Raw genomic sequence first — 14,282 nt, forward strand, 5'->3', positions numbered from 1 at the left:
TTTTGGAATCTTTGTGGGAAAAGAAGCCTAATTCTAGACTCTCTAATATTTTCCATCAACTTACTTGTGTATCTTCACACCAGTAACACACTTTCTTGATTATTCCAGTTTAAGTGTTAAAATCAGTTAATGTAAAGTTTTTTTTCTTTTTAAATACCGTATTGGATATTCTAGGTTTTTTGGATTTCCTTATACACTTTAGAATCTTTTGTAAATATATACATTATACTGTCATTTGAATTAGGGATTTTATTTAACATATAATTTGGGAGGTATTCTGTCTACAGTCAATATATAAACATTTTATATATGTCTATATGTGTATATATATCTTTATTAATTTCTTCCAGCATTAATGTGTGACTGAAAATCTAAGTCTTGCACATATCTTTAATTTATCTTTATTTTATTTTTCTGATATTGTTAGTGATATTCTTGCACTTTATTTTCTAATTTTTCATACATAATTGAATTTTGGAATTGTTGATTTAGTTTATTTTCTGAAATAATTAGTGCAAAATTAATACTATTTCTTGCAATAATTAGTATTATTTAAGTAGTTGCTAAAATTCACCACTAAAGCAATGTGAACCTGGAGTTTTCTTTGTTAGAAGTCTGTTTTTTTTTTTTTCTTTTTATTACAAACTTTATTTCCTTAAGATATATATTCATTAAGGTTTTTATTTCTTCTTGTGTCAGTTTTAGTAAACTTTTTATTTGAGGAATTGTTGACTTTTATACAGTACAACTATATTTCAGTATAGAAATCAGAATGCAACTTAGGACTTCTATTTCATTTGATGTTAAGAAGGTCTTTGGAAAATTGGGCTAGTTTATATTCTATCGTATTAGTCCTGCCTGGGGTGGAACCAGTACTAATGCTTTGATTGGCTGGTCAATATACACAAAACTATAACTTTGATATAGCTCAACAGAATTCAAAATTGAATTATTGAATAAAGCAATGGCATTAAGTATTTTGTGACTTTTTAAATCACCATAATTATCTTAGAGTCATGTGGTAATCTCTCTTCCAAAGAACTTTAAATATGCCCCTAGTCATTAAGTAGCAGGTTTTTAACACATGGATATCAGGCAGTAAAATATCAAGTACCCCATTAACATTATTTGTAAATCCTTAACAAATATTTCTTTAATTTTCATATCCTTTGGGGTGATGGATTTAATATGAGTGTCCAAATTAAACACACACATACACAATATTAAAGATATCCTTCTATTAGTCTTTGAAAGAAATCACTATGACTGTCATTTGTCCACGTTTTTGTTTCTCTTCCTAATTCCTGCACAAAAAGATCAGTAGAGCTATGTATTTCTTCTATAATGCTATAATCCTGGATCCCAGAAAGAAGTTCCTAAATTGCCAGGATGCCCTCTTGACATCTTTCAGGTGATAATTGTAAAGGATTATTGACATTTATTAAACTGAGACACCATTTGTTTTGACTAGAATTAAATACAGAAAACAGAGAATATATATTTGTTTTGTTCTCATTCCCTTTCTTCTTCCCTCTGTTTTTTCCTCAAGTTTGGAAGTACCTTCTTTAAGAAGGCATAAAGATTTCAAATATTATGTCTCAAAGATTAAGAAATATGTCTAATGAGATACTGTAAAAGTAACTGGTTCAAAGCTGGTTCTGAACAGCATAAAAGTAAAGTAAAATTTGTTTGTATCTCAACATGTCTGGATATTTGACATCTAAGTGGTTACGGTCTCAAATGGGGCATGGATTTAAGAATAACATTAGTGTCCTGCTTACCTCAAATAATAAGAGGTTGTCATCTCCATGAAAAAATAGACAGCATATGCAGTAAAGTAGCAACATCTAGATGATGTTGTCAGGCATTCCTTGACTGAGTTGTAGAGATCCTCAGAAACCAAAATAAGGGGGAGTTTATATGAATCTTAATGTTGGAATAGTCTTTGAAGTTGCAAATAAATATTTCTCATTATAAAAACAACTTAATAAAAGGAATTGAGCTAACTGAACTAAAGATTAACTTAGAACTTTTACTTCAGTGGAAGATAACTCCATGAATATTAAACAAAAAATCCAGAAATACTTGTTTCATGAAATTTCTTCTGTGGGAGGAAAATGAGGTGTATTTGGGGTGAGTTACCACATCCATGGCTTCGGGTGTAAAAACCTCTGTGCAAATGCTGAGACTCATGCTCAGGAAACAGCTTTCATAGCCAACCAAGCCTTCAACCCCTGATAGCATGGGCTACTAGAGCAACTACTATAGAGACCTGGGCTGTGGCATGGGTGGGGCTGTGGCAGCTCCTGCAGATGGGGCTGTGGCTGTGGTTAGGGACACTACAGAAATACCTGCTGCCTCCCATCTTGCTATGGTGGATATGGATTCTGTCTTCTATTAAAATTCTTCTTTATGAGTCTAATATCTGGTTCCATGAGTGGACTTTAAGAATCTGATTTCAACCTCTGGGTCAACCAAGATTTTGCTCCATTTATCAATGGTCCATTTATCAAAATAGCATCTAAAGCTTCCAGTACATTTAGAGTTACAGTTTTGTATCTATCATGTCTCCTTTATTTCTTTAATAAAGTCTTTTAATTTGAAGGAGCAAATATAGCTTTTGTTTAATTCTTTATTATCAATTATATATGTAACTAAACATAGATCTTACTCAACTTTCAGTAAAGATTCTGATATATGGTTTTGTGTATTAAATATTTATTTCGCAAGTGGAGACATAAAAAAGAACAATAAATTTAGATTGAAATGAATGATAACTTCTCAAATACCTGTTGATTTTTTTCTTTATTTTAATCAGATAATGTTTAGATTTAAATTAAACAAGAATAGGGATGTCTGGGTCACTCAGCCCTTGAATGTCTGCCTTCTGCTCAGGTCATGATCCCAGGGTCCTGGGATCAAGCCCCGCATTGGGTTCCTAGTCTGTGGGGAGCCTGTTTCTCCCTCTCCCACACCACCTGCCTGTGTCTCTGTTAAATATATATAATAAAACCTTTAAAAAAATTAAACAAAAATAAAAAAATTAAGTCTAACAATTGCAATGTATTTATGGCAATAAATAAAAAATAATTTATATGTTTAACATTTTATGCAATTCCTTTTATCAATGCAGTCCAAAATGAATAAATAATTCATCCTGCTTTCAAAATATGTCCTTCTTTAGTTCTTTCATGACAAGAAAAGAAGAGTGATAGATCAAAATATTTCTCTGAACTTCTAGGAAAAGAAAGTGTTTTTTAAATTAATTTCTTGATTATATATAATATTTTTCTCTGTTTCCTCTACTTGGCATTCTCATGAAAATAATTATTTTACAAATATATTAAAATACTTCAAATTAGTTAATTAAAATATATGTAGTATTAGGAATATATTTGGTTTAGATTTTTACCATATCATTGTTCCTCTGTAGTATGCAGTGACATTCTTTTTTTTTTTTTTTTAGATTTTATTTATTTAGATAGAGCACAAGTGTGGGGAGGAGCAGAGGGAGGGAGAAAGAGCATCTCAAGCTGACTCCATACTGACCATAGAGACCAACATGGGGCTCGATCCCATGACTGTGAGATCATGACCTGAGCCAAAATCAAGAGTTAGACATTCAACTGACTGAGCCACTCAGGTGTCCTGATATTCTTCTTTTTTACTTTCATCATTATCATCTTCATGGCATTCAAGCCTTTTGCAACTGTAAATGAAATGTAAACACCTAGATACAACCAGGAAATATATCACTCTGTAGCTTTCCTTGATGAGAGTCATCATTCATCCAAAGGATTTTTTTAAGTAGATTTCCAATCAATTATCACTCATCAAGTAAGCATGTTGTTGTTGGTATTTTACATAGTAGAGTATGTAAAATATGTAATAAAATTTTTGCCTTTTCAAATTTGAATGGAATATTCAGGTAGTGCAACAAGATAAAGTTTTCTGTTGCTGTTTGAGTTGGTGAAATCCAATAATAAAAGGACAACAGCAGAAGTGAGAGCTGACCTAGAATTAGAGATTGTGCCGTGCTGTCCCTTATAGCATACAAGTGCAGAAACTCCAGATGGTTAAGCGATGCCTGGAGTCACAAATACTACAAGTGTCAGAACCAAGATCAAAAACCAGTTCACTGAAACCTGGTGATCTACCCCATCATGCTGATCCTCTTCCATTATATACTTTCAAATTTGAATACCATCTGGAAAGTTCTTGTCATATTTCCATGAATAGCTACAATTTTATAGCTGAGTTTATAGGGAATAGTTCCCTCTGTTAGATTAACTACCTCTTATTGTGTTTTCTTTTACATTTTTATTGTGAAAATTTTATTTTATTGTATATAATCTACTTCTCAATTTGTAATTTACTTGTAACTCAAGGCAAATGAAGAACGACTAGTGTTAAAACTTAATCCTCATCACGGTATTTTATTAGAAAGATTTGGATTTGTTTATAAAACCTGAAGATAGAAAAAAAAATCAGTCAACTCCTGTCTCTTGTCCTATCAAATGTTGTATTTTCATAGGCAAGGACACCAGGAATAGAATTTGGTCATGCCTTTAAAGAACTTTTGCTCCTGGGGCGCCTGGGTGGCTCAGTGGGTTAAGCCTCTGCCTTCAGCTCAGGTCATGATCCCAGGGTCCTGGGATCGAGCCTCGCATCGGGCTCTCTGCTCGGCGGGGAGCCTGCTTCCTCCTCTCTCTCTGCCTGCCTCTCTGCCTACTTGTGATCTCTGTCTGTCAAATAAATAAATAAAATCTTTAAAAAAAAAAAAGAACTTTGGCTCCTATAACTAAATAGCATTTGAAATTATTCTATTCTTACACAGGTCAGTAGCTTTGCAGGCTGAAGAAGATGTTACAAAGTTACAAAGAAAAAGAATTATCAGTATACTTAAAATAAGAAAAAAAAAAGTGACATTCCTAGTATTATGTAGTGTATTTTTGTAACCTACAATTTCGTATTTTTTTGATTTATGTCTGAGTTACAGGACAACCTTTGGAATTTACAACAGAAGTTTCCTTTATTGATTTGTAAAGACTATTAGTTATCCCAAGTGAAAACAGATTTTCTTTTTCTTACCATCCATTATCAGAATGTTAATTAACATGTATTTCTAAGGAAACTTCCTAAGAGTGAAAAGAAGAAAAAAAATAATCTACTTTGGGTCCAGCAACTGAACATAAAACAATACTTCTACAAAGAAATATATAGTCTTCATTTTGCAATGGATACTTTCATTTTAATAATTTTTCACTTAGGAAAAAAAAACAAGACAAACATTTTTTCTATGTATTTTATAATACTTTAGTATCGATATTTTGCTGCTCATTTACAGTAAAATTGGTCTGGTGTAAAAGTATCACATTTTATGCTTGAAACTATTCTTGTTTCTTATTTGACTATTGAGGTTTTTCATTTTTGTTTTTTAGTGCTCTATCTCAGGTGAACACATCTCTTTCAAATCCAAATGAACAAAAAGAAGCCATTAATCACTCTCATATGATGTGGCTGAGTTATATGGACAAGAGGTGACATCCTTAATCCTGTCTGAGTTATTTATGGTTACATGTATTTAAAAGGACTTATTAAGAATGAAAAATTCAGCTTATCAACTATTTCTAGTTTAGGGTGAGAAATATTGAAATAATATTTGGATAAAAGAAACTTGGGATATGTTGGGTTATGACATATCGAACAACATTTTGGTTTTAAAATGGTAGTTTGCTAAGGTGGAGTCAGAGAGTTGCACTGGTTGTTGTAGCCATGATAGCTACTATCAGTTTACATATAATTTCTTCATTAGTTCTATAAGCAGTGTTTAATTTCCTACTCGCTGTTTAGGATTAAAACATCTGAGGAAATTTACCTTTGTTAAAATACTTGGGAATCTCATAAAAACTCAACTGTATATTCAAAATCATGTAAGTTAAGGGGCTCCTGGTTGGCTCAGTTGGTTGAGTACCTACTTTTGATTTTGGCTCAGGTCATGATCTCAGGGTCCTGGGATTGAGCCCTGGATCAGGCTCCACACTCTGTGGAGAGCCTTCTTGGAGTGCCTCTCTCTCTCTCCCTTTGCTGAAGGTAGTTCTTAAAGCCAAAAATATTATAAAGGTTATTATAATTGAAATGCTAAAAATCAACATGTACTTTCTTTTTCAAAATGTTTTCTGAACAGAGGCACTTTCTCCAGTCCTCATCTTGATAAACAAATTTCCTTTTTGAAAAATATTGATTTAACAGCTGTAAGTTGAACAAATATCTATGAATTTAGTTGGAGATGGAATTATCCACTTGGGAGATGACAGAAAGGAGAAAATTTTTAATTATAAAAGGAATGTCATCAAATGTAAATGATGTAATATACCTGGTAATAAGCAATTCAATTTAGGGCTTGGAATGTACAAAATTTAAAGAGGTAGGCATTTCTTCCCATAAAAGCTAAACAATAGGTTCAAGGACATTCTAAATAAGAAGCTAAGTAAACTGAGGTATTTTAATGGGAATGAGGGCCTCTCCCTGTGTCAAGAGACAGAAGAATAATGAGTTACAACACTACAAATAATATGCAGCATGACACAAGGGAAAAGTATACATGTGATTTATCATATGTTCTGCTCAGGGTATATAAGCATCTCTCTACCCATGCTGACATTCACACTCAGGATCTGGACTTGAACAACAAACCAAACTCATCACTCCTGACACCATGAGCTACTACAGCAACTGCTATGGAGGCCTAGGCTACGGCTGTGGAGGTTTTGGTGGCCTGGGCTGTGGCCGTGGCTGGGGATGTGGCAGCTTCCACAGACGAGGTTGTGGCTGGGGCTGCGGCTGGGGCTGCAGAGGCTACAGATACGGCTGCTGCCGCCCATCTTGCTATGGGAGATATGGATTCTCTGGCTTCTACTGAAATCCTGCTCCAGAAGCCCAACATCTGAGGCCACAAAAGGATTATCCAAATTTGACTACAATAACCAAACCAAACAAGATCATCCAGAGCCAAGCCAAGATCAAAAACATTTGGTATCTAAGACTTTAGGAATATTTATTATTTTATAATGGTCTCTTTCATGTTTCCTGGTGTCCTTTATTTCTGCTTTTATAACTGTGGGATTTCTCTATTCCTTTTGCAATAAATTATCCAAAGTTGAAATAGCATACGTGGCTTTCATTTTTTTATGAAACTCAAAATATCAAAGTGATTATTTGTAACTGCACCCAACTGGCAATGAAGAAAATAAATTACTCCATGAAAAACCAAAGTCCTAGGAGAGATATATAAACATACACCCATATGGCTAGATAGATATATTCCAATCCATAACACTCAGTTGGAATGAAGATTTTTTTCCTCTGAACACTAGACCAAATCTTTTTTTTTTTAAGATTTTATTTATTTATTTGACAGAGAGCGATCACAAGTAGGCAGAGAGGCAGGCAGAGAGAAAGAAAGGAGGAAGCAGGCTCTCCACTGAGCCGAGAGCCCAATGCAGAACTCGATCCCAGGACCCTGAGATCATGACCTGAGCCGAAGGCAGAGGCTTAACCCACTGAGCCACCCAGGTGCCCCGACCAAATCTTATTCAATGCTTTTAGTTAGATAACATTGGTATATGAATTTGGTACTGAACTATTAACTTTACATATTTTCATATCTGAAGTGAGGCTGACATGCAGAGTAAGCACTTTGATGTTTTGTTCAAAATTTATTTTTATTTAGCCATTTTAATAAGAAGAAAAAGTAGTGATAGAATAAAATATATCTCTAAATGCACAGTGAAAATAAATATTTTTATATATTTTACATCATATATATATATATATATATATATATATATATATATATATAGTATCATATTTTCCTCATGGTCCTCCATGGTGGGACATGGCATTGTTCTTCGGTATTGTCAGTACACTGAAATATTTTGCTATTCATCATGGAAACTTAAAATCACTGTCATCACTTGTGAAGTAATCTGTATTAAGGCAATTCCTGACCTGAAGCTTTATGCATTATAACAAGTGTCTTGTAACACTGACCTTCAAAGAGTGAGCATTTCATGTTAGTACTTCACATAAGTATTTGCTTATGAAAAATACAGAATGAAGCATCATAATTTCTCCCTCTCTCCTCCCCTCAATTTTATATATTTAGGTAGTAAAGCAAAAGTGAATGTTTTCTGTTTGAGTTAACTGAATTCAGTAAAACCAGTAGAATTATGAAGCTGGCAGGGGTCCTGTAAAGCTTACTATAATGCTATCTTGGATGGGAAAGGACTCCAGAAAGTGAAATGAGTTGCTAAAGATCAAGGATGGCACGAGAAATAGAGCCTAATACTGGAACAGGTCTTGCTGAAGAGAGGCATCTGCTTTACCATGCGTACGGCCACACTGATTGCATACTTCCCTCCTTGAGTGCCCTTAAGTAAAGCATCTTGCTCTGGTCATGCACCTTTGAAGAGCTTAATTATCACAGCTGATTGATCATATCCATTTATTTTGATATGCAAATATTCTGATGTAGAATCTTAAACTATTAATTTCTAATTTAGCTGTATCTGAGTAACAATAACTAGTAAGAGGGTTAAATCCAAAATCTACTTTAAAAACTTATTACAATGCATGTGAAAATCTCAGACTTGTTTACTGAATGCCTGGATGAATGTGTTCAGCCAGCTTGTGTCCTTTCAGTCAATTCAGGAGAAGTATTGCAGCTTCACTGTGAGTAGATCAAGGTAAAGATATTTTAGTGTCACCATGAGAGGACTGAACTCTTTCGTTTCAGTGAGCAAAACATAATTTCACATAAAGCTATTTTACTCTCTAATTGGAAAGTAGCATCAGAGTCTGAGGAAAAACTTTATATATATGAAGAAAAACAATAATCAATATAACTAATTAGAGAAACTAGCACTCTTAGTATAATGAAGTTTTAGCATATTAGTATACCTCTTATTGTTAGATTGTATTGATTCATGTTGGAATTAAGAGAAGAGCTCTGGAACACATTTCCTTCCATGGGAAGCTGTCACCTAGTTCAGAAAAAATCCATCATCAGATCATCAGCAGCACAACTGAGAGATCTGTCAGAGTTAAATAGACAGAGTGTGACATCATTAAACCTGTTTGATTTATTTGTGTTTTTATGGCTTCTTGTTGACTTAATGAGAATGAAATATTCAAATTAACAACTGTCTTTTAATTTAGCATGAGCAATAAAAATGGAACAAATTCTGAAGACAGCAGACAAGGAAATTAAAGAATAAGATGTGAGGCAGCCAAGAATTTCTTTTTTTTTTTTTTTAAGATTTTATTTATTTATTTGTCAGAGAGAGTGAGCACAGGCAGACAGAGAGGCAGGCAGAGGCAGAGGGGGAAGCAGGCTCCCTGCTGAGCAAGGAGCCCGATGTGGGACTTGATCCCAGGACCCTGGGATCATGACCTGAGCCGAAGGCAGCTGCTTAACCAACTGAGCCACCCAGGCGTCCCGAGGCAGCCAAGAATTTCTTAATTAAGATAAGAAAAAGCATTAAGCATAAAATATTTTTAAATGAATGAATCAGGGCCATTCATTATATTAAGAAGTTCCGCTCATGTATAGACACGATTTTAAAGTGAAAAAAAAATAATAAGGCATATACATGAAGAAAATATTTCCAGAACACAGATCTGGCAAGATACCAGTATTCACATATATAAAGAGCTCTTACAAATCAATACTAAAATATTAAAAACTGAACAAAAAACTAACAAAACACTTGAACAGACATTTCAAAAAAGAGGCTACCTAAGTGATCAATAGGCATGTCTAATGGAGCCCTATATCATTACTTGTCAGGTAAAAAATTAGAAGAGTATTCCAATATTGTCACATGTCCACAAGAATGATCAAATTAAATAGTCTGAAAATGACAAGTATTGTCAAAGATATAGAGCAACAGAAACTCTTCACTGCTGGTGGGATTGCAAATCTAACAACTGTTTTGGGAAATCATTATTTTTTTAAATATTTACTTATTTGACAGAGAGAGAGTGAGCATGCACAGAGAGAGGAGGAGAGGGAGAGAATATTCAAGTAGATCTCCTGCTGAGCATGGAGCCCTACGATCAAGCCAGGCTCCATCTCATGACCCATAAGATCATAACCCAGGAGATCACAATTTGAGCCAAAATGAAAAGCCGGCTACTCAACCAACTGAGCCATCAAGGTACCCTGCCCCCGCCCTCCCCTTTTGGGAAAATTATTGATAGGGTCTACAGAAACGGTTGTCAAAATCTAGACAGATGGTTATTTCCAGAAAGTGATATTGACAAAAAATGAATAATAGAGACATTTTAGGCATTAAGGTATGCTTGGAATAGATAGTACATGCCTATTTGCAAGAATGCATCAAATTTTATGCTTAAATTTATATATAATATAGAATTCATTATTATGCTTGAAAACAAAGAACCAATGCAAATGTATGATGGTTATACATTCCTCTAAAGACAGAAAGCCATTTGAGCTCATTCCTCTTTTAAATCCTTATTGTTTAGATGCAGCCATATGTTACCCACACCTGGGAGAAACATGGTGCTTATGTTTACAGACCTTAAAATTCATTCATCCTTTCAGCACGTATTTTTTGTGTTTCTATTACATGGTAGATATTAAGGAAAAATAATCAAATCCAATTGGGAAATTGCATCACTTGAAAATTACTTGTAGAACAAAGAAAACCTGGGATGTTTGGGTGGCTCAGTGGGTTAAATATCTGTGCTCCACTCAGGTCAAGTTCCCAGTGTTTTGGGATTGAGTCCTGTATCTGGCTCCTTACTCAGCAGGGATTCTGCTTCTCCCTCAGCCTGATGCTCCCCATGCTTGTGCTCTCTCTCTCTCTGACACACACATAAATAAAATTAAATTTAAAAAATGAAGAAAACCTGAACACTATATTTGAGGTCATATAAGATTCTGAAGAACTTAAAGATTCAAGCCTAAATTTAAGGGCACTACTGGAAGAACCAACCAGTTTGGGTCAGCTTAGATAAATGACTAACTTCTTAGAGTTGGCTGAGTAACTTCTGCCCTCAACTTTTCCCCACCCTTTATCTTTTAACATTTTATCTAAATTTTAGAGATTCTGAAGGCATTTCCAACGTATAAGGGAATCTTACTGAATTTGACAGAGCCTTTGGATTTGGATTATCTTTTTGACACTGAGACCTTAACAACACATATTTGTTATCTTAGTAGAGATTAGTATGGTATTTCCTGAGAAGAAAAGGAAAAAAGAAAAAGAGCACAGACTAGGCAAAGGGAATACAAATGGGAAACTGTTGTTTTAGAAGTGAAGGTATAAGAGGAAGGAAGAAAATGGACTGACTATAGACCGAATGAAAATTGATGGGTGGCAAAGAGAAATTTCACATACTTTACATTTTGATCTAGCTGTCATAGCCTATTAATGGTTAATGGAGGACAGAGGCTCAATGATACTCTAAAAGAAGTTGTAACATACCTATTAGAATGGCTACAATTCCAAACGCTGACAACAACAAATGCTGACATGGTTGTAGAGCAACAGCAGCTCTCATTTATTGCTGATCAAAAGCACAATGGTGTAGCCACTTTGGAAGACAGTCTGCCAGTTTCATACAAAACTAAACATAGTCTTACATATAAGATCCAGCAATAACTCTCCCTGGTTTAACCCAAATAAGCTGAAAACTTACGTCCACATGAAGACCTGAACACAGACATTTATAGTTTTATTCTTTATTGTCCAAACTTGGAAGCAATCAAGTTTCCCTCCATAGGAGAATGGGTAAACAAACTGTGGCACCTCCAGACAATGGAATATTACCCAGTGATGAAAAGAAGTGAGCTATCAAGCTGCAGAAGATGTGGAGGTATAATGAAAGCTACTGTTGAGTGAAAGAAGTCAATGTGAAAAAGCTACATACTGTAAAATTCCAACTATGACATTCTGGCAAAGGCGAAACAATGCAGAGAGCAAGTTTAGTGGTTGCAAGAGTTAGGGGAAAGGGAGGAAGAATGGGTGGGGTACAGAGGATTTTTAGTGGTTTAATGATGATTACATGATCTTATGGATTCGTTAAAACCCATAGAATAGTATGACACAAGGAGTGAACCCTCATATAAACTATAAACTTCAACTAATAATAACATATCAAATTGGTTCATTAATTGTAATTAATATACCATACTAATTCAAGATGTTTAATAATGGGGGAAGTGTGTGTGTGTGTGTCTGTGTGTGTGTGTGTGTGTAGGGTGTAGGGTGTAGAAACTCTGTACTTTTTGCTCAATTTTTCTGAAACTTAAAAGTATACTAAAAATGTTCTGTTAATTAAAAAATAAGAGATAAAATGCAATATTAGATATATGGGTGAAGAAAGAGGAAATAGTGAATGTAAAAATAGAGAAGAGTTTTTTTTTTCAGATTTTATTTATTGATTTGACAGAGAGAGGGGGAGATCACAAGTAGACAGAGAAGCAGGCAGAGAGAGAAGGGGATGCAGGCTCCCTGCTGAGCAGGGAGCCTGATGTGGGGCTCCATCCCAGGACCCTGAGATCATGACCTGAGCCGAAGGCAGAGGCTTAACCCACTGAGCCACCCAGGTGTCCCACAATCTGCATTTTTAAATAGAGTTATTTATTTGACACAGAGAGAGAAAGAGAGAGAGAGAGAGAGAGTGCTCGATCAAGCACAAGCAGAGGGAGTAGCCCCTGCTTGTGCTCTGCCCCACCAGAGCAGGAGGCCCAACATGGGGCTTGATCCCAGGACCCTGAGTTCATGACCTGAGCTGAAGGCAGATGCTTAAATGACTGAGCCACTCAGGTGCCCCATGATCTGCATTTTGGCAAGCAACCTGGGTAGATCTCATACCAGAGAAGATGGTTAGGATTTGGAAGGATAACTTATAGTCAGCTTTGAAAGCTACTCTGAAATAAGTATTTGATTGCTGTGACTTGCCTTCAATTCTTGAACAATTTTGTCCCATGCTTGTCAAAGCCCATGGAACAGTACAACACGAAGAATGCAATATAAACTATGGATTTAAGTTAATAATTACACATCAATATTAGTTAATCAATTATAATAAGCAAAAATGGTTTTTATTTTTCAAAGTAATATAAAAAGTAAAAAGTGTATCAGTTATGTAACCAATGTTCTAAAATCAAAGAAAACATAGATTATTTATGTATTTATTTTCTAAAATTCCTTACTGATATCACAACAGTCAAGCTGATTCTTCTTGGCTCTCAAATGTTTCCATTTCCTTATCTCTGAAAGAGGTAAATAACTCATTTTTTAGCCTGAGGAGTAAGATGCTTTAAAAGGATAGGATAGATGATAGAGCTTTGACTTTGACCCATTTCTTTGACTTAACTTGTAAATGAAGCACAGCAATCTAGGAAAAAAAAAACCAAAAAAACAAAACCAAAACAGAGATGAAGAAACATTTCATTGAGAAACACACCACCAGCAGATATGATTGGCATGCCTAGCTATGAAGAATTCTGTTTAGGGTCTGATATGCTCAGCCTTTGAAGATACTGCATTCCTTCTTACAAAGTGATGCAATAACTTTTAGAGGCCACCCTAACTAGGCACCAAAGCAATCTTAAACATTTTAATGAGTGTTAGGGCCTCTCCCTGTGTCAGGGGACAATGAATGAATGAATGGTGTCAAGTAGATAATTGAGAAATGACACAAAAGGAGAGTATACACGTGATTTTTTACATGCTTTAACCAGAGTATATAAGCATCCCTTTACACACGCTGACATTCACATTCAAGATCTTGCCTTGAATACAGCAAACCAAACTCAACACGCCTGACACCATGAGCTACTACGGCAACTACTACGGAGGCCTGGGCTACGGCTGTGGAGGTTTTGGTGGCCTGGGCTGTGGCCGTGGCTGGGGATGTGGCAGCTTCCGCAGGCTGGGCTGGGGCTGGGGAGGTTATGGATGTGGCTGCTTCCGCCCTCGGGGCTATGGAGGATATGGATTCTCTAACTTCTACTGAAATCCCGCCCTGGAAGCCCAACATCCGAGGCCGTAAGGTGATGAACTCAAATTAACCAAAACTTGAACAAAGAAACATCAGCCGGGACCAAGCCAAGATGAAAATTATTTTGCATCTTAGATACTAGGAATACTTATCATCTTTTATTTGCCTGCTTCTGTTATCCCCTACATGCACTTTCATAACTGTAGAATTTCTCAGTTTCCTATGCAATAAATTATCCTAAT

General features: G+C 35.3%; 2 protein-coding genes across 2 annotated transcripts; both read left to right on the plus strand.

Moving 5' to 3' along the window:
• Positions 1-6,718: 6,718 nt before the first annotated feature.
• LOC308347610 (keratin-associated protein 19-7-like) lies at positions 6,719-6,922 on the plus strand (the record flags this gene model as incomplete). The annotated part of the gene is made up of 1 exon (XM_080811178.1): positions 6,719-6,922. One exon carries the CDS (start codon positions 6,719-6,721, stop codon positions 6,920-6,922), a length of 204 nt encoding a protein of 67 aa, XP_080667304.1.
• Positions 6,923-13,869: 6,947 nt separating this feature from the next.
• LOC308357399 (keratin-associated protein 19-7-like) lies at positions 13,870-14,055 on the plus strand (the record flags this gene model as incomplete). The annotated part of the gene is made up of 1 exon (XM_080826950.1): positions 13,870-14,055. One exon carries the CDS (start codon positions 13,870-13,872, stop codon positions 14,053-14,055), a length of 186 nt encoding a protein of 61 aa, XP_080683076.1.
• Between the last annotated feature and the right edge of the window lie 227 nt (positions 14,056-14,282).

The sequence above is a fragment of the Martes martes genome, assembly GCF_963455335.1.
Source record: "Martes martes genome assembly, chromosome: 1".
NCBI classification, from domain to species: Eukaryota; Metazoa; Chordata; class Mammalia; order Carnivora; family Mustelidae; genus Martes; species Martes martes.